General features: G+C 42.0%; 1 protein-coding gene across 1 annotated transcript in view; it reads right to left on the bottom strand.

Moving 5' to 3' along the window:
• The window catches only part of LOC110528344 (receptor-type tyrosine-protein phosphatase gamma), a 218,773-nt gene that overhangs the window by 180,875 nt on the left and 9,992 nt on the right, over window positions 1-27,906 (bottom strand). Inside the window, exon 2 of the mRNA XM_036983922.2 lies at window positions 5,143-5,253. Coding sequence (XP_036839817.2) covers window positions 5,143-5,253 — 111 coding nt within the window. The remainder of the gene's footprint in view (window positions 1-5,142; window positions 5,254-27,906) is intronic.

The following is a 27,906-nucleotide window of genomic DNA, read 5'->3' as shown; positions in this document are numbered from 1 at the left end:
ATAAGCACCTACATTGGAACACAGTGGCTGTACAGTAACATGCTATACATGACGTCAAAGCTCAAGGTCTAAGCTTCACAGCAAAGTATTGGTTTTGAATGACAGCGGTTCTGAACATGAACACCGCACGCAACAACAAGTTGCCTCCCACAAACTGGGCAACTTTTGCAAATGTGTTGTCTGAGTGAGGTAAATGCTGGAAATAAAGACGACTCAATGTATTTTGAAAGATGAGATGTTGAGTATTATAATAAATAACGCTTTGATTTCATACAAGCAAGTCAAACAACTTAGTCTTGACTTTCCCATATCATTCCCATACAGTAACAAGATGAAACGGCGCCATTGCTGGGTTGTTCTGAACAGAATGAGCCTAATGTTGTTTGAATTGTGAAGACATTTGGCAGGGAACACGCATCTGAATGTACTCATGACTAGGGCTGGGTGATATACTATACAATACAATAAATTAAATGTACACTATCGTTCAAAAGTTTAGGGTCACTTAGAAATATCCTTGTTTTTGAAAGTAAGCAAATGTTTTGTCCATTTAAAATAGCATCAAATTTATCAGAAATACAGTGAAGACATTGTTAATGTTGTAAATGTGGCACGCCTGCTCCCGCTCTACCCCCCCTGGCGCTCGAGGGCGCCAGGCTGCCCGGCACTACGCTCTGCTGCCACCATCATTTATGCACACCTGCCTTCCCTCGTCACGCGCTTCAGTGATATTGGACTCACCTGGACTCATTCAGTCACCTGTTTATTACCTCCCCTATATGTGTCAGTTCCCCAGCTCTGTTCCCCACTGCTGCATTGACTGTCATATGTCCGTGTTACCTGTGTGCTGACGCTGTTCCTGTCTTGTTCTATGTATGTTCCCGAATAAATATCTGACTCCCAGTACCTGCTTCTTCTATCCGGCGTCGGTGCTTACAGTATTACTACTGTAGCTGGAAACGGCTGATTTTTTATGGAATATCTACATAGGCGTACAGAGGCCCATTATCAGCAACCATCACTCCTGTGTTCCAATGGCATGTTGTGTTAGCTAATCCAAGTTTATCATTTTAAACGGCTAATTGATCATTAGAAAACCCTTTTGCAATTATGTTAGCACAGCTGAAAACAGTTGTTCTGATTAAAGAAGCAATACAACTGGCCTTCTTTAGACTAGTTGAGTATCTGGAGCATCAGCATTTGTGGGTTCGATTACAGGCTCAAAATGGCCAGAAATAAAGAACTTTCTTCTGAAACTCATCAGTCTATTCTTGTTCTGAAAAATGAAGGCTATTCCATGTGAGAAACTGCCGAGAAACTGAAGATCTCGTACATCGCTGTGTACTATTCCCTTCACAGAACAGTGCCAACTGGCTCGAACCAGAATAGAAAAAGGAGTGGGAGGCCCCAGTGCACAACTGAGCAAGAGGACAAGTACATTAGAGTGTCTAGTTTGAGAAATGGACGTCTCACAAGTCCTAAACTGGCAGCTTCATTAAATAGTACCCACAAAACACCAGTCTCAACAGTGAAGAGGCGACTCCGGGATGCAGGCCTTCTAGGCAGAGTTCCTCTGTTCAGTGTCTGTGTTCTTTCGCGCATCTTAATATTTTATTTTTATTGGCCAGTTTGAGATGTTGCTTTTTCTTTGCAACTCTGTCATTCTGGTACTGCTACCAACATTTTAGCACTGAATGTTATGTGCTAGCAGTGTAGTCTGTGTTAATAAATGTGCAGTGACCGTAAAAATATGCATTTGTATAAGGAATCGGCAACTCGTTCTCATATTCTTATCCAGGTAGGCTACTTGATTTCAACATGTAAACAAAGTAAACAGGCTGTTGTTCAAACAGTTGGAGATGGACAGGAGGGTCTATTCATAACCTGTTCAACTGCTCTACCTTACAAGCAAGAAAATAGATCCAAGTTGGCTAGACTTTAAATATAATGATTAGCTGGCTACTCACTAGCAGTGGGCTTGTGCTTGCGAGATTGTTTATGAGAGCTGATTTCATTTTCTATAACGGCTGCTACCAGAAGTTGGACTGAATGGCAGAGCAGTCTAAGGCACTGCATCGCAGTGCTAGTGGCGTCACAACAGACTACAGATTAGATCCAGGGCTGTACCACAACTGTCTGTGGTCGGGAACCTCATAGGGCGGCGCACAATTGGCCTAGCGTTGTACGGGTTAGGGGAGGGTTTGGCCGTGGTAGGCCATCATTGTAAATAAGAATTTGTTCGTAACTGACTAGTCTAGTTAAATAAAGGTTAAATAAATAAAACATTTGTGGATGTGCATGGATCTGGTTACATTTGTAACAAAATTGTCATTTTCATAGACTTGAAAGCCAAATCAGTGTTTTTTTTTTATTTTAAATACAATTATTACCTTATGGTTGAAGGCTTATATTTAGTATAGGTTTAATTTACAAGTCCTGAATTCATTAGATTATTACTGACTGTTTGAAATGCAGTGTATTGATCTTTAATTGTGGAACAAAGCTTATTTAGAGAGAATATTTTTAGGCCATATCACCCAGCCCTACTTGTGTCTCTACTCTGTGTGCACCAACATACTGATCTGATTCTCTGAATTGCCTTATGAAAACCTAACACTGTAAGATTGTTTTTAGAATGCGTAAACGACAACAGTCATTTTGTGATGGCGGGGATGCAGGGCTGTGTTCCAAAGAAAACAAATACAAGTTTGCTTGCTCTAGTTCCTCAACAGCACAGCTAGGAGAGCTCAAAATAGAACCTTATGGTTGAAGTCTCTTCTTTGAGTCATAAAAGTGCATTGGAAATACATAGGAACTGTGCACACTTCGGAGAGGTGTGTGGCCACTTCGAGACAACAGTTAGTCCTCTCACTGAAACCCATGTCATTTATATTTGTTGCACCTACCCCAAATGTTCCATAAATATTCTTATCCTGTTACTGAATGTATCCAGAGTATTTTTAGATTTCGTTATCAACAAATGTGGCAAAAAGTACAGTAAAAAGTAAAATGCACATTAAATTGACAGTATAATGTTTGGATTCAGTCTTGAGTCAGATCAAGTGTTTGGTTCTCACCTTTAGTCTAATAATTTCCCCATATTCAAACTGTTCCCTTTGATTGCTACCATGGTTATGCATTTCCATATGTCTTCTGTAAGAAACATTTCAATTCAGCCCTATCAATACAGCAAATTCCCACGAGTGTATGGAGTTAAAATGTACCCAGAGCTTAAGTGAGCAGCTGACCAATTACACAACACTTTAGTTCTGGGTTAACCGAGATTAAGGAGGAGAAGCAGTGTACTAAAAATAACTTTATCCTACTTCATGCTCCAAAGGAAACATCACTGGGAATATAACCGTTAAATCAGTTCATTCGTATAGCTCTTTCCACAAAGGCAAAGTGGAATTGGAAAAGGTTTTTTAGTGATCTTTTCCTTTTTAAATATTTTTAAATATGACTGATTTTTATAGGACTGCAGGCTTGCTAAAATAAGCAGGAGGGAGGTAGTGAGAATGACTTTTCAAGCATAATATACAATCCAAAGAGGCAGAATATCATTAGTTTCCATCTCACTTCAGCCTTGTCCTACTCAGATGGCCGAGAGCACTTTGTTCATGTTCTCATCTAATGGGAAATTTGCGCAGTTAGTGGATATGAATAGGACCAGGGATACTACTTCTAGCTTTTCGATTAAAATTCAAGCCGCTGCTTTTGAGGATCACAGTGAGGTAGCTGGCTAGCAGCACAATGGTTGTAAAAAAGCACATTCAGTGAATTAATCACATATAGGCCTACACACAAACACTGCTTGAGCATACACACCCACAGACATACAGTACATACACCCACCCACAGCATGTTGTGAATAACCAAAAGGCACAAAGTAAATGTATGCATGATGAATCATCTATTAGATCTGAAACCTTATTGAAGGCTGCCCTGCCACATATACCTCATCATCAGACCTTGTGAAAGTTCTTCTGGACACGACTGTACTTTAAAATATGTTCATTTAGCTCTAGCTAGGGATGTGCACGTTTATATGAATATCCGAATGTACGTTAGTCTTCAAATACTTGCCTGAGTATTTATTTCTGACAGAAAAAATATATGTAGGCCTCTTTTAACACTGAAAAAAGTATTAATTAAATAAAACAAACCTTTCAATTGAGTTTTTATGACGTGTACCATGATCCCTATAAGAAGACCAGTACCATTCATGTGTGTAGCTTGTTGTTTATGTTGGCCAATCGAAGCGGCTTCATGTGTAGCAGGTAGAGTGAGAGTTCACTAATGCACGATGGAATTAAAAGTCAGCAAAAAGAGGAGAAGTAGGCTACAACGGGCAACCAACAGGTAGGCTGTTGTGTTAACTGAATGGGGTTGGGGGGAAAGCGCAGCATAGGGCCTCGTTTAGCCTAACTAGCCTCCCTAGGCTACTCCAGTCAAGACAGGCACTGCTATATGGGATGATAAATAACATTGTGGCTACTACAAGTTAGCTAGTCTTGGCTGTAGCCGAGTTTCCTTGGCGTCTCTCTTTCTCCATCCATCTGCTCCCTCCAATGACTGTAAGGCTCGCTCCCATCTCACACACACCGTCCCCCTCTGCAGCTGCAGCAATAGAGCGCCAGCCTTTCCCCCAAGCCCAGCAGTGCTCAAGTTAAAAATGTACGTTTAAGAAACACATGTATGGCTGAATGGTGCTCACAAGGACCACACTAGTTCCTACTCCAGCACAGAATCCATAACACACATCAACAACTACTCCCTGTAGCTACCATTCGGAGGGAGAGAGGCAAAGAGGGAAAGAAGGAAAGGGAGAGAAGTAGAGAGGGAAAGAAGAGTTGAATTATGAGCAACAAAAACAAAGTAGGAGTGTAGAGGATATTGGGAAGGATTTGGAAAGAAGGGAGAAAAGTTGGGACGGAGAAAGGTTGAAAATCAATAAAAGACTAAAAATAAAAAAAAGTTACAGTAAGGTCATATGTCTCTACAGCCACAGTCCAATTAGGTTTGACCCATCTCCTTAATTGAATCCTAGAGAGGAATTAGGGCTAGAACCTGTGGCAAAAAAAGTGAATCCATCTTGCCTGGGGACATAGCTGTACCACTATGGAGGGAAAAATTACTCACCTGAATAAGCCCAGTAGGAGTCTCCTCCTGCCGCCCTCCTCTCCCTCACCCTGCCCCCCATGCTCCCATGATGCTCTTTTTCTACTGGCCCCGACCGGCCACCCTGTAGAGCTGAGGGAAATAGAGAGACAGAGGTTAGAGGTCAGAAAGAATATATAAGAAAAACCTAATATTGAGTTGCACCCCTTTTGCCCTCAGAACAGCTTCAATTTGTTGGGGCATTGACCCTACAAGGTGTTGAAAGCGTTCCACAGGGATGTGCCCCATGCCCCATGTTGACTCCAATGCTTCCCACAGTTGTGTAAAGTAGGCTTGATATCCTTTGGGTGGTTGACCATTCTTGACACACACGGGAAACTGTTGTGAGAAAAACCCAGCAGTATTGCAGTTCTTGACACACTACTACTATACTACTATACCCTGTTCAAAGGCACTTAAATATTTTGTCTTGCCCATTCACCCTCTGAATGGCACACATACACAATCCATGTCTCAATTGCCTCAAGACTTAAAAAATATTCTTTAACCTCCCCCGGTCTCCTCTCTTCCCCTTTCCTTCACTGATCGAAGTGGATTTAACAAGTGACATCAATAAGGGATCATAGCTTTCACCTGGATTCACCTGGTCAGTCTGTCATAGAAAGAGCAGGTGTTCTTAAAAGTCTAAGCCCTGTTTAAGCTGGGGGAGTACTACTAAACTATACGGAATTGTTTTAAGAAGGTTGTACCAAAGATCATTTTACTATTTGATTTAGAATTTTAAGATTATTTTTTTTGAAGTATCAAAAAAAATCTGAAACAATTATTTGCTGAAAAATGGAAGGAAGTTTGTTTTGAAGTGTCTTTCCTCTATCTGAGAGATACAGTACATGGCTGACACATGCTCGTCAAACATGGCATTCCAAAATCATGGGCATTAATATGGAGTTAGTCCCCCCTTTGCTGCTATAACAGCCTCCACTTTTTATGGAAGGCTTTCCACTAGATTTTGGAACATTGCTGCGAGACTTGCCTCCATTCTGCCACAAGAGCATTAGTAAAGTCAGGCACTGATATTTGGGCGATTAGGCCTGGCTCTCAGTCGGCATTCCAATTCATCCCAAAGGTGTTCGATGGAGTTGAGGTCAGGGCTTTTGCGGGTCAGTCAGGTTCTTACACAGCGATCTCGACAAACTATTTCTGTACGGACCTCGCTTTGTGCACGGAGGCATTGTCATGCTGAAACAGGAAAGGGCCATCCCAAAACTTTTGCCACAAAGTTGGAAGCACAGAATCATCTAGAATGTCATTGTATGCTGTAGCGTTAAGATTTCCCTTCACTGGCCTAGCCTGAACCATAAAAAAACGGTCCCAGACCATTATTTCTCCATCAACAAACTTTACAGTTGGAAATGGCACAATGCATTCGAGCAGGTAGCGTTCTCATGGCATCCGCCAAACACAGACTCGTCTGTCAGGCTGCCAGGTGGTGAAGCGTGATCCATCACTCCATAGAACGCACTTCCACTTCTCCAGAGTCCAATGGCGGCGAGCTTTACACCACTCCAGCCAACACTTGACATTGCGCTTGGTGATCTTAGGCTTGTGTGCAGATGCTCGGCCAAGGAAACCCATTTCATTAAGCTTCCGACAAGCTGATGTTGCTTCCAGAGGCAGTTTGGAACTGGGTGGTGAGTGTTGCAACCAAGGACAGACAATTTTTTTGCGCCATGCGCTTCAGCGGTCCCGTTCTGTGAGCTTGTGTGGCGCACCACTTCGCTGGGTAGCCGTCGTTGCTCCTAGATGTTTCCACTTCTATTTCCACAATAACAGTTTCCACTTATGTTTCCACAATAACAACACTTAGAGTTGATCGGGGCAGCTCTAGCAGGGCAGAAATCTGTCGAACTGACTTGGTGGAAAGGTGGAGGGCCTGCGGGCTGACCCCGGTCGCCAGTTGAACAGTGTTTCCTCCAAAACATTGGTGCGATTGGCTCCCGGTGTTAAGTAGCGCGGTTAGTCGGGATATGTTTCGGAGGACACATGGCTCCACTTTCACCTCTCCCGAGTCCGTTGAGGAGTTGCAGCGATGATACAAGATCAGAAAAATTGGGGAGAAAAAGGGAGCAAAATACTTTCTTTTTTTTTTACAAATAATATATTAAAAACATTTCTATACTTAGATTTTGGTGGGCTTTTGGTACACTTACCCTATTGTTTAATATTTTCTGTATTTACATTGAAGTAAAAATGTTTTGGGATCAACAGTATATAAAACAATTACAAAGGTATAATTCTAACTGCAATACAAAGTTATAAAATACAAAAACAGTGTTCCTGGTCTTTGTATGTTAAACTCTAGGGAATGGGATAGATGTTGCCGTCTCAGCCTCAGGCAGGTCAATTAAGCCAAACTGCTGAGTAGGAGCCAGAACAATCTGGGCAATCATCCAAAATGATGAAGAGAGCAAAGAAAGAAAGGAACCATTCTGTGAGCCTTTATAACACCACAAAACTATGAAGACTGGAGCTGTAGATGGGTGTGGGTGGGATAACTCCTGAGAGGTCAAAGGTTTTTAGGGGGTTTGTGGTGCAAAAGAACACGGATAGGATACTGTACTTATTGTATATCATGCACTGACACAAAGGTGAACCAAACAATGTACACTCTTCACTTCCTCTGTACTTCCTCTGTAACCCTTTCATAAAATAACCCTACTTTGCCATCCATTTTGTAGTGATGGAGGGAGAGTGAGATGGAGAGAGAGTTCAATCAGGGCAGAACAGAACATGCTGTGGGGGTTAAACAGCCAGAGACCTGGAGAACCAGATGATAGTTTGATTGGCCCACAGGCCTTACCAGCAAAAGTAGGAGAAGACTGCCTGCCCCCACGAGACCAGCCCACACAGTAACCACAGCCCAGGTGTCATCATTGCTACACACAACGTAATGCTTTGTATTCCTCATTGCCTCCTGTGTGGCTCATGTAACCTACAGTATGTGTCTGTCTTCCCTCTGTGTGGATAATTTAATCTACAGTATGTGTCTGTCTTCCCTCTGTGTGGATCATTTAACCAATAGTATGTATCTGTCTTCCCTCTGTGTGGATCATTTAACCAATAGTATGTATCTGTCTTCCCTCTGTGTGGACTTTAATCAGAAGTAATGATCACCACCATCAGGGTTGATCCAAGAGGGAGGTGGAACAACAACAATAATAGTTTATCTGAAAACCCTCAGAGCCCTTTGATACTCGAGGCTGCTCTCACACACACTCACCATCCATCAACGGCATTCAGACAGTGCCTGGATTTCCTGAACAAACTGTATTCTGGAAATTGATGAGGAGGCTGTACTGTGCACAGAAATATAAACTGCAATTTGGAAATAACCAAATGGAAAAATCGAGTCCATGATTTTTCTTTCTGATAAGGTTGTTTAGGTGGTTTCAGATTACTGCCCATTCACGACGCCCAGTTACAGGCTGAGAAGCTACACAATATATAAAAAGTATGTGGACACCTTCAAATTAGTGGATTCAGCCATTTCAGCAAGACCCGTTACTGACAGGTGTATAAAATCAAGCACAAAGCCATGCAATCTCCATAGACAAACATTGGCTGTAGAATGGCCTTACTCAAGAGCTCAGGGACTTTCAATGTGGCACAGTCACAGGATGTCAACTTTCCAACAAGTAAATTCGTCAAATGTCTGCCCTGTTAGAGCAGCAATGTTCCAACATCTAGTGGAAGAGTGGAGGCTGTTACAGCAGCAAAGGGGGGACCACCTCCATTAATGCCCATGATTTTGAAATGAGATGTTCAATGAGCAGGTGCCCACAAACTTTTGATCAGGTACTGTATGTTAGCTGCTGTCTGCAGGAGGGGGAAGGAGAGAGACACTGTTGCCCAACACATCCCCTAGAGTGCACCAGTAACAGAGATACTGGGCTCTGGCGTAGGCTATGAACTTGCACGTGGGGGGGTGGTATGCTCTCACCAAGTACCTCATTGAACCAGGTTATCCACTGAGAGAGAGGAGACAGGGAGCTGTCCATCCCTGCGTTTGAAAGACTAGCCACATAGATACAGTAAAGATTTTCAATGTTCTCTGAGAGCCTACCCTGGGTGTGTGTGTGTCTGCATTTTACAAAGGTCTCTGACTTCTCTCTCCTTCAGCTGAGCGCAACACTACAGTAGTGGTGTAGGTAAGCAATATTAGAGAGCCTCCATCTTACATTGACTCAGTCATCAAATACTCTCATCCTACCCTGCAACCTTTAATGCTCTGTTCTCAGTAGCTCCTCTCTCGCCCACCTCAGCCCAATTACCAGATACCAAAGATCATCTTTTAGGCCAACACGCACTCAGAGACCCAAACATCTTAGATGCCTGCTGCAACTTGGTAAACATTTCCTTCTGCCAAGAACATTTAGAACTATAATAATACCACCCACCACCCCTCCTACAAATGGAAGTGTATGTACCCAGGATAGGGCTGTGGAAGTGTAGCCATGCCTATTGATTGAGAACACCCACTCCTCTCTAGTATTGTGTCATTGGGGAGTAGGGGGCGGATAACTTTAGCCTTAGGAGTCAGAGGGGGATTCCTTTATTATTCTACAGCCCCCTCTTGAGAGTGACTCATAGCTTTAGCTTGGTTCACACACACACACACACACACACACACACACACACACACACACACACACACACACACACACACACACACACACACACACACCTCTCCTCTGCCCAGCACAGTTCTTACTGATAGTTGCATCATTAGAAGGGGGATTCATTAAGACTCTTCTCTCTGGCTTCAGGTGGTGCACTGTGCTGTTATGATCAAAAAGGTAACACTATCTCTTCAGCACCACAACGCTGATCTGGGAGGAAGTCATTGATGCTATATGAATAAGACAATTAATGACTCATGTTTTGTTAGCATCAATGGGCATATGAGGGATACAAAGCACGTGGTATGCATGTAGTAATTTTGGCTTTTGAGATGTAAGACAGACAGATGTCAGTGATCCAGACTTTTCTTTGATGTTCAGAAATACTGACAGGTGTCAGAAAATGGCTTCTATTGAACCATATTGAAACATATCTCCTGTCTGTGATAAAGGGAGGTGAAAGAGCCAGCAGCTTATATCTAAATTGATAGTGTGGCAAGATGAATAGAGATAGAAAGAGGGTGACAGAGATAGAGGGGTAGAGTGAGACGGAGACACAGAGTGAGACAGAGAGAGCGCATAGCCTCGCTATTGAGAGAGGCCGCCGTAGGCAGACATGGCTCTCAAGAGAAGACAGGCTATGTGCACACTGCCTACAAAATGAGGTGGAAACTGAGCTGCACTTCCTAACCTCCTGCCCAATGTATGACCATATTACAGACACATATTTCCCTCAGATTACACAGATCCACAAAGAATTCGAAAAACAAATCCATTTTGATAAACTCCCATATCTATTGTGTGAAATACCACAGTGTGCAGCACAGCATCAATATTTGTGACCTGTTGCCACATGAAAAGGGCAACCAGTGAAGAACAAAGCACATTGTAAATACAACCCATATTTCTTTTCATTTATTTGCCCTTTTTTATTTTCACTACTTGCACATTGTGACAACACTGCATATAGCCATAACATGACATTTGAAATGTCTCTATTCCTTTGGAACTTTTGTGAATGTAATGTTTACATCTAATTTGTTATTGTTTATTCTACTTTTGTTTATTATCTATTTCACTTGCTTTGGCAATGTTAACATTTGTTTCCAATGCCAATAAAGCCATTTTAATTGAATTGAGAGAGAGAGAGAGAGAGAGAGAGAGAGATCGCAGATATAAAGGTAAAGAAAGAGAGTGAGGGTTTGTCTGTGTGGGAGGATGGCACGCCGGCCAAGTAGCAACAGCGTAGCTACCTGAAGGCAACAGGCAGAAAAGTAGGGTTCCTCCCAGTCAGTCAGTCAGTCAGTCAGTCTTAGATCAGAGCTGAAGAGAGACAGCACCATGTCAACAGTTTAAACTCCCTCCTCACCCAGGAGGGAGTCCCCTGTGGCCCCAGGATTAAAGCAGCCAGCTGAAGCCATAGAGCAGAGCAGACAACAACACAGGGCTCAGGGCTTAGGCCTGGGGAAGCCTGGTTAGAGCACTCATAGACCCTGAACCGTAATACACCTACCTCAACACAACCTGACACACACAGGGCTTAGGTTTATAGGCCTGGGAGAGGATGGTAGAGCATGCTACTGCAATACATCTTTACACACCTGAAACAGCATCTACCTATTCATAGGTTGTACCTCCATCACTCAGTCGTCATTGTTATGAACATTTTGAAGACGTCTCACACACTAACCAGACCGGCTGCATTGCGTGAGCGAGCGTGTACAAGTTATTCACAAGTACAGGCTATTCACAAGTACAAGTTATACGATTTAAAATATATATAAGTTCCAGTCAAAAGTTGAGAAGCCTACTCATTCAAGGGGTTTTCTCCATATTTACTATGTTCTACATTGTAGAATAATAGTGAAGACATAAAAACTATGAAATAACACATGAAATCATAAAGAAACCAAAGAAGTGATTTGTTTAACATTACAGCCTTATTCTAACATGGATTAAATTGGTTCTTTCCTCATCAATCTACACAAAATACACCATAATGACAAAGTTTAGAAATGTTTGCAAATGTATAAAAAATGTAATACTGAAATATCACATTTACATATGTATTCAGATCCTTTACTCAGTACTTTGTTGAAGCACCTTTGGCAGCGATTACAGCCTTGAGTCTTCTTGGGAATGAAGCTACAAGCCTGGCACAACTGTATTTGGGGAGATTCTCCCATTCTTCTCTGCAGATCCTCTCAAGCTCAGTCAGGTTGGATGCGGAGTGTTGCTGCACAGCTATTTTCAGGTTGAGAGAGAGAGGTTCAATTGGTTTCAAGTCCAGGCTCTGGCTGGGCCACTCTAGGACATATAGAGACTTGTCCCGAAGCCACCCCTGTGTTGTCTTGGCTGTGTGCTTAGTGTCGTTGTCCTGTTGAAAGGTGATCCTTCGCCCCAGTCTGAGGTATTGCACGCTCTGGATCGGGTTTTCATCAAGGATCTCTCTTTACTTTGCTCCGTTCATCTTTCCCTTAATCCTGACTAGTCTCTCAGTAGCTGCCGCTGAAAAAAAATCCCACAGCATGATGCTGCCACCACCATGCTTCACCATAGGGATGGTGCAAGGTTTCCTCCAGGCGTGACGCTTGGTATTCAGGTTCAATATTGGTTTCATCAGACCAAAAACCTTTTTTTCTCATGGTCTGAAAGTCTTTAGGTGCCTTTTGGCAAACTCCAAGTGGGCTGTCAAGTGCCTTTTACTGAGGAGTTGCTTCTGTCTGGCCACTCTACAATAAAGGCCTGATTGATGGAGTGCTGTAGTAATGGTTGTCTTTCTGGAAAGTTCTCCCATCTCCATAGAAGAACTCTGGAGCTCTGTCAGAGTGACCACCGAATTCTTGGTCACCTCCCTGACCAAGGCCCTTCTACCTCAATTGCTAAGTTTGGCCGCAAGGCCAGATCTAGGAAGAGTACTGGTGGTTCCAAACTTTTGTCATTGAAGAATGATGGTGGTCACTGTGTTCTTGGTGAACTTCAATGCTGCATACATGTTTTAGTACCCTTCCCCTGATCTGTGCCTCAACACAAAACTGTCTTGGAGCTCTACGAACAATTCCTTCGACCTCATGGCTTGGTTTTTGCTCTGACATGCACTGTCAACTGTGGGATCTTATATAGACAGCTATTGTGTGCCTTTCCAAATCATGTCCAATCAACTGAAATTTCCACAGGTGGACTCCAATCAAGTTGTAGAATAATTGCAAGGATGATCTATGGAAACAGGACGCACCTGAGCTCAATTTTGAGTCTCAAAGCAAAGGGTCTGAATACTTATTTAAATAAGTCATGTTTTTTATTCTTAATAAATTAGCAAAAAAAATGAACTACCTGTTTTCGCTTTGCCATTATGGGGTATTTTGTGTAGAGTGATGTGAAAAAAATATAATTGTATCAATTTTAGAATAAGGCTGTACCGTAACAAAATGTGGAAAAAGTCAAGGGGTCTGAATACCTACCGAATGCACTGTATGCGTTAGCTAATTCTACCAACAGTAGCAAAAAAACTAACGATAGTCGACTGTACCTGCGCACAAGCTACGGTATTTTTCATCATACAACTTATCTTTCATATTATTTTTAAATAGTTAGCCAACATGTTTTCAGCACTTTTACTTCCCTGATTTATCAAAACTCGTTTTCTTATGCTCTCTCACGTTTCTCTGCAGCAAACAGAGTGAATAATATGTTTGGAATCGTGAGAATCGCAATACAGATCGCATCAGCACCTAAGTATCGTGATAATATCATATATCGTGAGGTCCTTGGCAATTCCTAGCCCTAGTTACAAGCATCTGAGTTGACAAATACTAAAATGGAACTTGGTTCATAAAAACCAACGTGGGTGCATGGAAGATCACACTTGGTCCCTTTCAGCCAATTTTTGTGAACTCAGTACGGTTCACTAAACTTCTGGTGTATGGACAAACAAGTACAGAAAGTTTTGTTTCAATCAAAATGGAGGCTGTCAAAAAGTGATTGAATTCAAATGGATTTACCCAGTTAGCTAGCTAAATGTCCATGAATGTTTCATGTGTACTTTAACATGCACCCAAATTAATATCATTGATTCCCAAATGGTTTTGGTATTTTAACCTGTGTGCCATGATCACGTCTGGTGTGAATAGACAAAAATCAACACAGCACAAGGCCTGTATGGTCAAGGTGTCAGCCTTAGTGACTCCTGAAGGTCGAGTGACTCCTGAAGGTCGAGTGGTGCCCGGTCAGTATTTTCACGTCCGGATGAAATGCATGCCCAAATTCAACTGCCTGCTACTCATCCCCAGAAGATAAGATATGCATATTATTAGTATATTTGGATAGAAAACACTCTGAAGTTTCGAAAACTGTTTGAATCATGTCTGAGTATAACATAACTTATTTAGCAGGCGAAAGCCAGAGGACAAACCATTCAGATTTTTTTTTTTCCAGGTCACTCTCTTATCAATGGATTTTCATTGTGAATCCAGATTTCTAAAGGGACCTTCTTGCAGTTCCTATCGCTTCCACTGGATGTCAACGGTCTTTAGAAATTCGTTGAGGTTTTTCCTTTGTGTGATGAAGAAGTACGGCCATCTTGAACGAGGGTAACTTGAAGTGTACTGTTAGATAGAGGCTCGTGACCAGAAAGCTAGCTACAGTTTGTTTTCCTTCTGTATTGAACACAGATCATCCCTTCTTCAATTGTATCGATTATTTACGTAAAAAAATACCTAAAGTTGTATTACAAAAGTAGCTTGAAATGTTTTGGCAAAGTTTACAGGTAACTTTTGAGATATTTTGTAGTCACGTTGCGCAAGTTGGAACCGGTGTTTTTCTGGATCAAACGCGCCAAATAAATGGACATGTTTGATATATATAGACGGAATTAATCAAACAAAAGGACAATTTGTGATGTTTATGGGACATATTGGAGTGCCAACAAAAGAAGCTCGTCAAAGGTAAGGCATGAATTATATTTTTATTTCTGTGTTTTGTGTCGCGCCTGCAGGGTTGAAATATGCTTCTCTCTCTTTGTTTACGGAGGTGCTATCCTCAGATAATAGCATTGTTTGCTTTTGCCGAAAAGCCTTTTTGAAATCTGACATGTTGGCTGGATTCACAACAAGTGTAGCTTTAATTTGCTACCTTGCATATGTGATTTCATGAAAGTTAGATTTTTATAGTAATGTGTTTGAATTTGGCGCTCTGCATTTTCACTGGCTTTTGGCCAGGTGGGACGCTACCATCCCACATATCCCAGAGAGGTTAAAAAGGGGGCTAATGATTGTTTTGTCTGAATTACTTAGCGGCTTGGAAATACCATGACATTACAAAATTAGGCAAATATATTAGGAAACAAATTTGACGACAACGGATGTCAAATTTACTTTCGAGAAAGGCAATGTTGACATTAGCTAGCAAATGTTGTAAAAAATAGCTAGCAATCCTAACTTTGGCTAGCTAAAATCCAGTGCTCTCACCTCAATCTTAGCTACCTAGCTAAAGTTATACTGCATCTAAAGTCAATCTGATGACATTACAATGATGACAAAGGGTTTCCATACTAATTATTTACCTTCCTTTGAAATGTCATCATGTTTCCAAGACATTATAATGCACTTGATTAAATGAGAATCCTTTGGGTACAAACTTTCGTCTGGTGGGCACCAGTCCATTAAATACTAGTTAAATACCATTAAATACTAGTATGCAGGATTTATACAGTAGACTGGAAAACAGACAAAACAACTCCTTAACCAAAGAGCATCTCTCACACACACTCATTATTTTCCTCCTTTTCCCCTGAACCATATATCCAACTAGCCCTTTCTATTTCCAGCTCCACACAGTTCTCCCTGTAGACCTCACACAGTGTTCAAAACAAGCAGTGTTACCCTGGAGAAGAGAAGAAATACCTCAGTAAAGCCACCACAGGACCACTACACCTTCATTATTATTCATAAAAGGCCATACTTCCCTCTCTTAACCATGAGCATGGTTACCAGGTATAGCCTGGCATGGACCTGAGGGGTATGATGAACATGATCATCCCCTGGATGAATTAACTCACCCCAGCTCAAAAATGGATAAATTGATAAATATCAACAAAGACATTCACACAGTGACAGTGTTAAAAAGCAAGCTCTGCTCTCCACTCCAATGAGGGCATTCACAACACTCAGGACCAGGAAGAGAAATTGTCAGGAATACAGTACAAATACAGTATAAAATACTTAGCCCGCCCAGGAATACATCTCTACAAAACGTTCAGCATGGTGCCTGCTGTGAGTAAGCACTTTCTACCCTGGCAGGGATTATTTAGCCTTGCAGGGGGATCCTGAGGGCATGACTGCAAGGTTGTGTCCCAAATGGCACCCTATTCCCTATATCAGTGTTTCTCAACTCCAGTACTCCCAATAGTACATATTGTTGGTGTGGCCCCGGACAAGCACAACTGATTCTACATGTCAAATAATCATCAAGCCCTTGACAAGTGGAATCAGGTGTTTTTGTCTGGGGCTACAACAAAAATGTGTGCTGTGTAGGGAGTACTCGGGGACTGGACTTGGGAACCACTTCCCAATACAGTACCAGTCAAAAGTTAGGGCACACACTGACTCATTCTTCAAAGTAGCCACCCTTTGCCTTGATGACAGTTTTGCACACACTTGGCATTCTCTCAACCAATTAAAAGGTGGAATTTCTTTCCTTCTTAATGCGTTTCAGCCAATCAGTTCTGCTGTGACAAGGTAGGGGTGGTATACAAAAGATAGCCCTATTTGGTAAAAGTCCATATTATGGCAACAACAGCTCAAATAAGCAAACAGAAACGACAGCCCATCATTACTTTAAGACAGGTCAGTCAATCCAGGAAAACGTTGAAAGTTTCACCAAGTGCAGTCACAAAAACCATCAAGCGCTATGCTGAAACTGGCTGTCATGAGGACCGCCACAGGAAAGGAGGACCCAGAGTTACCTCTGCTGCAGAGCATAAGTTCATTTGAGTTACCAGCCTCCGTAATTGCAGCCCAAATAAATGCTTCACAGAGTTCAAGTAACAGACACATCTCAACATCAACTGTTCAGAGGCTGCATGAATCAGGCTTTCATGGTAAAATTGCTGCAAAGAAACCACTACTAAAGGACAACAATAAGAAGAAGAGACTTGCTTGGGCCAAGAAACATGATCAATTGACATTAGACCAGTGGAAATCTGTCCTTTTGTCTGATGTGTCCAAATTTGAGATTTTTGGTTCTAACCACTTTGTCTTTGTGAGACGCAGCGTAGGTGAACAGATGATCTCTGCATGTGTGGTTCCCACCGTGAAGCATGGAGGAGGTGTGATGGTGTGGGGGTGCTTTACTGGTGACATTGTTGGTAATGTATTTAGAATTCAAGGCACACTTAACCAGCATGGCTACCACAGCATTCTGCAGTGATACACCAACCCATATGGTTTGCGCTTAGTGGGACTGTCATTTTGGGGCGGCAGGGTAGCCTAGTGGTTAGAGCGTTGGACTAGTAACCGGAAGGTTGCAAGTTCAAACCCCCGAGCTGTCGTTCTGCCCCTGAACTGTTCCTAGGCCGTCATTGAAAATAAGAATTTGTTCTTAACTGACTTGCCTAGTTAAATAAAATTAAAATGTGTTTTTCAACAGGACATTGACCCAACACACCTCCAGGCTGTGTAAGGGCTATTTGACCAAGAAGGAGAGTGATGCATCAGATGATCTGGCTTCCACAATCACTTGACCTCAACCCAATAGAGATGGTTTGGGATGATTTGGACCGCAGCATGAAGGAAAAGCAGCCAACAAGTGGGTACTCCTTCAAGAATGTTGAAAAAGTATTCTAGGTGAAGCTGGTTGAGAGAATGCCAAGAGCGTGCAAAGCTGTCTTCAAGGCAAACGTTGAAGAATCTAGAATATAAAATATATTTTCATATATTTTCAAGTTTAACACTTTTTTGGCTACTACATGATTCCACAGCCTCTTCACTATTATTCTTAATTATTCTTCAATGTAGAAATCCTCAAAAAATAAAGAAAAAAATGTTTAATTAGTAGGTGTGTCCAAACTTTTGACTGGTACTGTAGAGTGCGCTAAAGTGGTAACCTATAAAGGGCATCGGGTGCCAATTGGGATGCGCCCTGCAAAGGCGGCACAGATCATGTGATCCTACAGTAAATAATACAACAGACTGAGTTGACCTCTGTTCTCTCTGTTTGAATCTGCATGGGAAAAACTGGCATAATAATCTGCTTTAGTTACAGTACACTGGCTTGCAACAGTAGTGGAGTAGTGGACTACAGAGTGTATTATGGGGACATGTCAAAAATCTGCTGGTTTATATTTAGTTGATGTCCTACATTTTCATTGTAATACTGTTTACAATTAAAATCATCAAATCAAATTTATTTATATAGCCCTTCGTACATCAGCTGATATCTCAAAGTGCTGTACAGAAACCCAGCCTAAAACCCCAAACAGCAAGCAATGCAGGTGTAGAAGCATGGTAGCTAGGAAAAACTCCCTAGAAAGGCCAAAACCTAGGAAGAAACCTAGAGAGGAACCAGGCTATGTGGGGTGGCCAGTCCTCTTCTGGCCGTCCCAAATAATATTAGAAAACAACAAGGTCAAAGGAAAGTTCATTTTGAGTTTGTGTGCGCAGCGCCATTGTATCTGCTTCTCAACCCTTCATGTTCACATAACCACATCCAACTCTCTTCCATTTTAGCTAGAATCACATCAAGCTGCTGTCTGAATAATCCAGTAGTGGCTTTGAATCCTTCCAGCTATAGTATAGCAAGCCACATCATGTCAAAGTCTTTCCCACCCACTACAATGTTTTAAACAGTCATATACTGTACATGGGCGAAAGTCATTGTTGTATGTACACCCAGAGGCACTGTTCCTTCATTCCAAGCTTTTAAGCTTCTAAGAGGTTTGGTGGTTGTCTGTAGTTCTGTTGGACACTTCTAACCTTCTACCATGATGATCCAGTTGAGAGCAGCATCTTCAGCTATGATGTCATTTCTTCATTAAATTACAGATTCTATGAGCCAAACAGAGGAAGAAGCAAAAGCAAAACCTCTCCCAAAAGCAAAACCTTTAAAAACAAGTTTTGTTGTATAGCATTCCCAATGTTCTGTACGTAAACGTTAGCTTGTGTTCAAATAAAGTGTTACCATGATGGAAATCAGGCCTAGTTATTGTGTATCAAGTCTAATGGACTCTCCTGACTTAAGAACTGACTTAAATCCAAACATACATATACGCCTACCAACCAGAGACATATGTAGCTTCCTCTCCACAGGGACTGCACTCGATGAGAACATTGCTAGATGTTTAGTGAAAGCATCAGACTGTGAGAGACTGCTCTTGTGGAATTCCTGGGCACCATGTGGAGAACAGATGTGCAGTAGACCCAGTCCGGCTGGCAGCTGATGTCTGTGTGGCGAGCCTAGCTGCTATCCCAGTTTGTCTCCAATGAAGAATGCCCACTGTGCTGTGAACAACTCACCCACCGACTGTTACAGCACATCACATCCAGCTAGCACATGTTTACATGGCAATGTTCCCGGTCTATATTTTTTTGCATGGTTAGAAACTCTCCGCTTGTGTTTACTCTACTTAAGTAAGTGTTTATAAGAGGAAAGGCCACCATGTTAAATCCCATGCATTTCCACAGACAAAAACTCACTGAGCCGAAAGGTGAGAACACGGTACGAAGAACAGTGAGTGAGTTGAGGGGAGCGGGAGAGAAGAGAACGAGATGCCAAAATAAGTGTGTGTGCTTTTTCTAATTCCTCAGGCTCTTCCTCTCCATCTCCAGCTGGAGACGGTGTTTGTGTTGACCCTCAGAACTATACCACCCATAGGCCTGCCAGGAAAAAACGAGATTGCTAAAATCAGCCAACGATGTGGTGATGGGAACACAGCCCCAAGACTTATACATAAACCACAACTAATTAATAGTCAAACAAACACTAAACGGCTCTTACAACCAACCTCAATGGAAACAGGTACAATGCTGTAAATAAACACAGTCTTGGTCACAGTCATAGCATTTATTATATTACGTTACATGCCGTTATAGATACTGTTAACTCTTCTTGAGATCCATCATCTTTCATTTGTGCAAGATCAAGCTTCAAGAGAAAAGAAGCTTGGTAAGCTAGTCAACCACTCAGATCAGTGTTACATCTTCATCTCAACGACACACTGAGCTGACATGAGCTGAGCTGGGCATCTGACCAATCCCTGACCTGGACATCTGCTACCTGACCAATCCCTAGTAAGGTTGCCCTCCACTAGGGAAGAACTCCTGGTCAGTAGTGACTTGACCGGTCAAATATCACTAGGGCAAAGCAGCAGCTTTGTTGTTCCTCAGAGAATCTTAGATTAGTTCCACTGTCAGGACAATTGTTTACAGAATACCTTTACTGAGATCACTTTTTGTAAACAATGACCAGATTTACTACTCTGAAACTAAATCTCTCTGACAATTAGACCCAATTGGGTCATGTAAATCATGTAGTCTCCAGCAAGCTCATTTTCCCCTCGCCACACGGTGTGGTGGGAAAAACCCTAACATCCTGGCATTTCCTCTGTACTCATAATGGTACCGTTGATGACCCAGTATTCTATTGTGTGACTGAGGAAAAACTTGACCTCTTTTGTCAAGCCCCACTGTAAGACTTCCTGAGGAGTCGTTCCACCTCAAAAAGCAAAAGAAAGAGGATTTGAATCCTATAATTTAAAATGGCCAATTTCATTGCAATCATTTAGCTTAATATCTAAGAGGTCAAATTATATGTCAAGAAAATAAAGTTGCACCAATGCTAATATTATCTGTTTGTAACTACAGAAATCATTTCAGAACAATTTGAGATGGTGGGTGTCATGGCTGCTGAAATTACATGGAATGACCCTGAGGAGAAGTCAATGTTGAACAAAGTTATTTTTAAACTACACACTTCAATGTGTGCTCTAAAAACAGAACAGACTTGTTTAAATATGCACTGCGTATCTACTGTTAGTGGTCTAACATTAAGGACCCCATGTCTCGACTTGCAGTCATCTAACTAACTAACGATATGCATCAGCCGTTGGTCCACCCAGTGGATTCATTCAGCCACAGGTAAAAAGCCTGTTTGTTTTGCTCACTGATTAAAATTACCTTTGAACAAATACCAAACTGTAGCTTTAATGGTGTGCTGTGCTCAGCTCTGTGATTAAGTGTATCGGGGGCTTTGGTGAAAGCCATTAACCAGATTAGACACGGGGGGGGGGGGGTAATGACAGCTCACACACATCTCCCTGCTTCCATTCAAAACAAGCAGTTCAGCCCGCCCGGCGCTATATGTACTGTGGATAAAATATTCAAATCCTAAACTAGTGTCTTAAGTCAGCAAATGTGCGACCCGCCCAGAATCATTCAACAGTCTCTCTACAGGTCTCTACTGGACTGTACTGGATTCTACTGGAGTCTACTCTACAGTACTGAACTCTCCTGGGCTTCACTGTACTGTACTGTACAGTATACTCCCTGGCCTGTTCTGTGTCCCCTATCATCATCAAACAGTAGAGGATACAGTCCATGCTCCTGGGCATACATACAGTACACAGCAACAAATACTGTCACAGTGAATTTATTGGGAGTAAAGTGATGCTGTCAACGTGTGGCAATTACAGTGCTAAAGTGCTGGGTGCTTTCCAGGTCATTTCTCGGGCCGTTGTCAGGAGTTATGACTCCCTGTATGAATTGTACAGCTATTGATTTAGAAAACAATTCTACTGTAGCGACTAGCCTATTGTGAATAATATCACACATCCACAGCACATCATTGAGATGTTCTTGATGCCTGCAATCTGTGATTAACCTGGACGACTGACATTCATGATGAAAACTGTAAATACTGTAGGCATCTGCCCACAAACAAGGAAAGTCAATAACACCCAAAACAGGCCCTTGTGTTTCCCAATGACACGTTCATTCTTCATTATCATTGCAACGTTTAAGGCATTCCACTATACCAAATGTGAATCTGGTCAATTACAGGTTTTTCTTTCCTCATTATAAACTATTCCTTTAGCAACCTGTAGCACCATCTAGCCAATTTGACCTTTCAGTAACATCAAATTATGTGGTTCTTAAAAAGCTAATTGAATATATTTAAGAAAAGTTTTCCTCAAGTGCAGCCTCTCTTTTTCCACTGCCGCTGCTGATGAGGTATTTAGCCTGGCTGCCAACTGGCCAAATGACTACATTACAATTATAGCTATAAATACTATAATACAATACCAAAATAGTAGAGGAGTCCAGTTCTATACATAGTGCACTCTTTTTGACCAGATCCCTATGGGCACTGGTCAAAAGTAGTGCACTATATAGGGAATAGGATGCCATTTGTGACATAGTCAGTCTATATCTCTACACTATGCCTGCCTGCCCTGCAGCCCTCCTCCCTTCCTATTTAGCTGGCCTTTGATGTTAGTGGAGAATTGATACTGCATGACTGGGCTTATGGCCACGATGAAGAGAACCATGAAGAGGGATTCAACTGATGTCTCTGTACAGCAGGCAGTTACTGTAGGCCTACAGTGTGCACTAACCACTCCAGCTGATACAAGCGTAAATTGAACGTTCCACTGAATGCACTTTGTATGACGCATGTTGTGTAAAGGGAAGGAGCCATTATGTTCTGAAAGAAAGAACATTCGAGTTCCTCTTCACAACGAGTAATGCATTTCTTTCAGTACGCTGGGAGTGACAGTAAGTACCGTCCTTTCATCTTTGTGCATTCAAATCAAATCAACGTTTATGGTCAGGTACACAGTTTTGTAGATTGCAGAGCTTACACCTGCGGTGCAGAGTCCCAACAATCCTATGTTCCGTTTGTCAGGGGAAATGGAAAGAGAACATGTGACGCGACTTCCAGCTTTTGGAAGTTAACAAGGCAACACTCCATCTTAACTCCTCCACATTTACTGGATTAGTTGAACAGTGCAGAAGAGAACCTTCCCCGACAGTATTTTTTCTTCTTGTCAAGACCAGTATGTAGGGGGATCTAGTTTCAGACCAGTATGTAGGGGGATCTAGTTTCAGACCAGTATGTTGGGGGATCTAGTTTCAGACCAGTATGTAGGGGGATCTAGTTTCAGACCAATATGTAGGGGGATCTAGTTTCAGACCAGTATGTAGGGGATCTAGTTTCAGACCAGTATGTAGGGGGATCTAGTTTCAGAACAGTATGTTGGGGGATCTAGTTTCAGACCAGTATGTAGGGGATCTAGTTTCAGACCAATATGTAGGGGGATCTAGTTTCAGACCAATATGTAGGGGGATCTAGTTTCAGACCAGTATGTAGGGGATCTAGTTTCAGACCAGTATGTAGGGGGATCTAGTTTCAGACCAGTATGTAGGGGGATCTAGTTTCAGACCAGTATGTAGGGGGATCTAGTTTCAGACCAGTATGTAGGGGGATCTAGTTTCAGATCAGTATGTAGGGGGATCTAGTTTCAGACCAGTATGTAGGGGGATCTAGTTTCAGACCAGTATGTAGGGGGATCTAGTTTCAGACCAGTATGTAGGGGGATCTAGTTTCAGACCAGTATGTTGGGGGATCTAGTTTCAGACCAGTATGTAGGGGGATCTAGTTTCAGACCAGTATGTAGGGGGATCTAGTTTCAGACCAGTATGTAGGGGATCTAGTTTCAGACCAATATGTAGGGGGATCTAGTTTCAGACCAATATGTAGGGGGATCTAGTTTCATACCAGTATGTAGGGGATCTAGTTTCAGACCAGTATGTAGGGGATCTAGTTTCAGACCAGTATGTAGGGGATCTAGTTTCAGGCGTTTATTTTACACCTGCTACGTTAGGTTATTGCAGGTGCAACAAAATGTTTCTAGCTCCAACAGTGCAGCAATATCTAGCAAGGATCCAACATACTGTGTGAACTTCTTCCCTTGTAAATATTCTGCTCTCATCAACCAAAAACATCAAACAAATCAGGGAGAAAAGGATACACTGAAACCAGGGCCTAAAATCAACCACCAAATGTGGGTAGATTTTGGCATTGGCAGGTAAGAATGTTTAATTCACCAGCCCTGTTGGCAGGTGGTCACACTCAGGGCTCTACAGTGAGAGCATTTCATAAACATTATAAAGAGTCAAGAATGGGCACGTGAGTAGTGATTTATAGAAAAATAAATGCTGCAGAGGTTGTTTTCAAAGTATTTCTGACATTTTGTTTCATATCTGGTAACGCACAAAGAAATAGAAATCCTAACGTTATAGGTATCCCACCTCGCACAGCAGCACTGCCTGGCTGGGGGGGGGCTGTGTGCACTGTCAATGAAGTGCTGAAAGATTCATTTTTAAAAGCAATGCGCACAGGCATAAAAGTTGGCCTAACTACTAAAGTGATACTTTATCTATGTGTTTCTTGGATATTTATTATGTTTTGTTTACAAGTTAGGTTATTTTTCAAAGTTTGAATTTGCTTCCACTGCTAGCGAAGAGAACAGATGTTTTCGGCCTCTACTATTCAGATTCTCACAGGCACACATGAAGACTTGAGTGGCCCGGCCCCATTACCACTTTCACCTTAAATGGTAGAGTTGACATTTTTTTGTCTCATCTGATATTTTGGTTAGACACAGGTCACAAGATATTACATTTAATTCAGAAATGTACCACATTCCATCTTACTAGTAATACATTCCTTGTTTTAAAAACATTACTAAGCATAATCATTCACTTAATTTTATGTTTTGTGATGTAATTAATGCAAAACATATTTTGGGTGGTAAACAATCTGAGTAGCTGGTAGATGTTTTTATCTACTTGCCACAGTGACTGGGAGAAGAAAAAGGTTGCTTTAAGACTTGACCGAAAGTAACCTTTTCTTAAACTCTTATGTTGAATATCGTGAATATTACATGGTGAACGTTACAGGAAGTATATATTTCTGCCTCGTCATATTACTGTATATTTCTGCCTCGTCATATTACTGTATATTTCTGCCTCGTCATATTACTGTATATTTCTGCCTCGTCATATTACGGTATATTTCTGCCTCGTCATATTACTGTATATTTCTGCCTCGTCATATTACTGTATATTTCTGCCTCGTCATATTACTGTTTTGCTGAACAGTGGCACTACTCAAGAACGGAAATGTAATGATATTTTGTTACCAGCCATCTTTACATACTCTTTTACCTACTTCATATGGGGCGGCAGGTAGCTTAGCGGTTAAGAGTGTTGGGCAGTAACCGAAAGGTCACTGGTTGACTCTCGAGCCGGCAAGGTGGAAACATCTGCCATTCTGCCCTTGAGCAAGGCAGTTAACCCATAACAACTGCTCCCCTGGCGCCGATGACGTTGATTAAGGCAGCCCCCTGCACCTCTCTGATTCAGGTGAATGGCTCAGTTAGTTGATCATAACAAAGCAGAGGGATGAGAGCTCTGGATCCTACTGGTGTTCCAGATTAAAAGGTCTGACCGTGCCATATGGGGGCTGGCCTGAAGAGAACAGCCAAAGTGACAGAGATCTCAGTGCGCAGAATTGATGATTATATCTCGACACAGGAGAGGTGACAGCCTTCATTTCTACAAGAGCAGTAGCACTGTCAAAGGCAACGACCAAAATGACCAATGACATAGAAAGAGACCCATTCAATACACCTCAATGAACCACCACTGTGTTTTAACTGCCCATAGCTTTCTACACTGTTGTTAGTGTGTGTGTGTGTGTGTGTGTGTGTCTAGAATCCCCTAGCTAGGTAATCATCTGGCTGGGGAGGGGTTGTCTCTGCTGTGATACACACGTGTCACATGACTGGGGACTAATCCTGTCAACAACAGACGTCCACTTTCAGGCCAATAGCTCCTCAAACAGTGTGTTGGGAAGGCAGGGAGCGATGCACACAGAGATGTGAGCAAACAACCTGCTTACTTGTCCCCCCATAATCTGGTGTCAGGCTTATTCTGAACTAGATAGGAAGTTAGGATTACAAAACAGGCTGCTTCTTTCAAATTCGTACTGTTCTACCATTTCACTTCCAGAATCTAGATCCCATTTTTTGGTTAGCAACTGCTACTTTATGACAGTTTGACAATAAATGAGAGCTATCTTTTGTTGAGAGAAGCCTGAAACAATGTTATTGAAATATGAAAATGTCAGAAGAAAAAGGTCATGATATTCAAAAGTCTGGTTAATTACGGCTGCTACTGGAGGGTGGTTGGATGTTTGTGTTAGGGGAAGTGAAACATTTGCATTATCTCCACAGGGGTTATGTCAACAGCATGGATATGGAGACTTAGTGCTGAGACTACTGCACACTAAACACTGCTCTCTCTGCCTCAAAAACTAACTCACTCAGCACTTCTTCCCCATCAATTTGGGCACAAATATTCACAACGGAGGCTATTGTCATTCATGGTTAAATAATATTTTACTTTAACTTCAACTTAAGCCATGTCATATTACACAAAAAACTAAACAAAAAGTTAACTTCTCAAAGAGAATTCTAAAATCTACTAAGCGACAGGTGTTGGGTCTAACTCATCCAGGAAAAGTTGTGGTCTGTCTGACTGTAGTTACTTCCTGTGATATGTCACTGGGATAATATCATGACATCGTGCAAATGCCTTGCTGCTTACATCTCCAGACTTCACCACTGTGATGACTGTGATCTGAAATGTGCATCTGTAAATGTTCACAAACTTTGTCCACTCAAAGTACATTTGAGCTGATCACAGTGACTGGCGCAAAGTACGTACACAAACACAGGCATGCACACATACAGTAACTACACACACAGTCATGCACACACACACGTACCCAAATACACAACAGAGGGCGCTGCAGTGGATAGCAGCAGTCTTAAGGCGCACGGATGCCTCCCAGTCAGAAACAGTTTGAAAAAGTTTGTGCTACCGAAATTCAGCTTGCCACAAGAAATGTTTTGGTGTGCACAAACACTTTAAAAAAAACTTGCCAAAGACAAAAACAAACCAAAATGTGTTAAGACATTTTACGTTTTGGTTTGTTTTGGTCTTTGGCAAGTTTTTTTTTAAAGTGTTTGTGCACACCAAAACATTTCTTGAGGCAAGCCGAAGTTCAGAAACTGAAATCTACACTCCTTCGGCGATGAACGGTTGGTTAACTGTTGGGGTGATGCAAGTTTCTTTTCCTTGATTCAGCCTGAAACTCAATGTGGATTCCACATGGCAAACGACAACAACATCGAGCATCACTTGGCCGAGGAGGTACAGAAGTACCTGCATCTCTACGATTCTAGCCATGTATTATGTAAAGACCAGCATGTAAAGTCGAATTCATGGAGGAAGATTGTAGAGACAGTGGGTCAGACCCAGACACTCGTTTGAAAAAGTGTGGTAATGTTCGTTGCAGCTTCCCTGGCTTGTTAGGCATGTGAAGCATGGGAAGAAGGAAAGCAACTTCACCAGTCTTCATCAGAGGATGAGGTATGTTGTATTTTCATTGTAGTCAAGGAAAACAGTAGCCATGTTTGCTAACAAAAGCTAATAAGTTCGCGTTAGCTACTTGGATGTCTAGCTAGCATAATAGCAGACGCGTGGAGAGAAAGCAAGCCAACCAACAAAACAACTTTTTTAAACTTTTTGATCAAACATAATTTTGTCAGAGAAAGAAAATCTAAGCTTCCCATCTCGGTAAAACCGAAGTCAAAGTTCAGTAGCAAGGTCCAGCTAGCTAAAATGTTGCAAAATTGAAGTAACTTGGCCAGGCCTACTCAACTATTGAAAGGTTTGAAACATTGTAGTTAATTGTAGTCTGAGTTAATGATATTTGATACATGGTTCATTGATACTTTTGGATGGTTTGGATATGTGTACTAAATAGCCCTGTAATTTCTTTATTTTTCAAAAAGGCAAACACCAGTGAATGGGGACAGCACCAGCTTTTGTACTCTGCAACCCAGCACTACCTGTTCAACGCCCCCCAGCCCATATCCCACACTGAACTGCAGTGCAGAATGGGAAACCATCTCCATGCCGGACCTAGGAAGCTCTATCCTGGGCCCACCTCCAAGACCTACTCCTCACTAATGCCACAGAGCAGC

The sequence above is a fragment of the Oncorhynchus mykiss genome, chromosome 7 (genome assembly GCF_057628025.1).
Source record: "Oncorhynchus mykiss isolate SJ-2025 chromosome 7, ASM5762802v1, whole genome shotgun sequence".
Classification (NCBI taxonomy): Eukaryota; Metazoa; Chordata; class Actinopteri; order Salmoniformes; family Salmonidae; genus Oncorhynchus; species Oncorhynchus mykiss.
The sequence above is the reverse complement of the archived record's forward strand: the minus strand, read 5'-3'. Positions and strand labels throughout refer to the sequence as shown.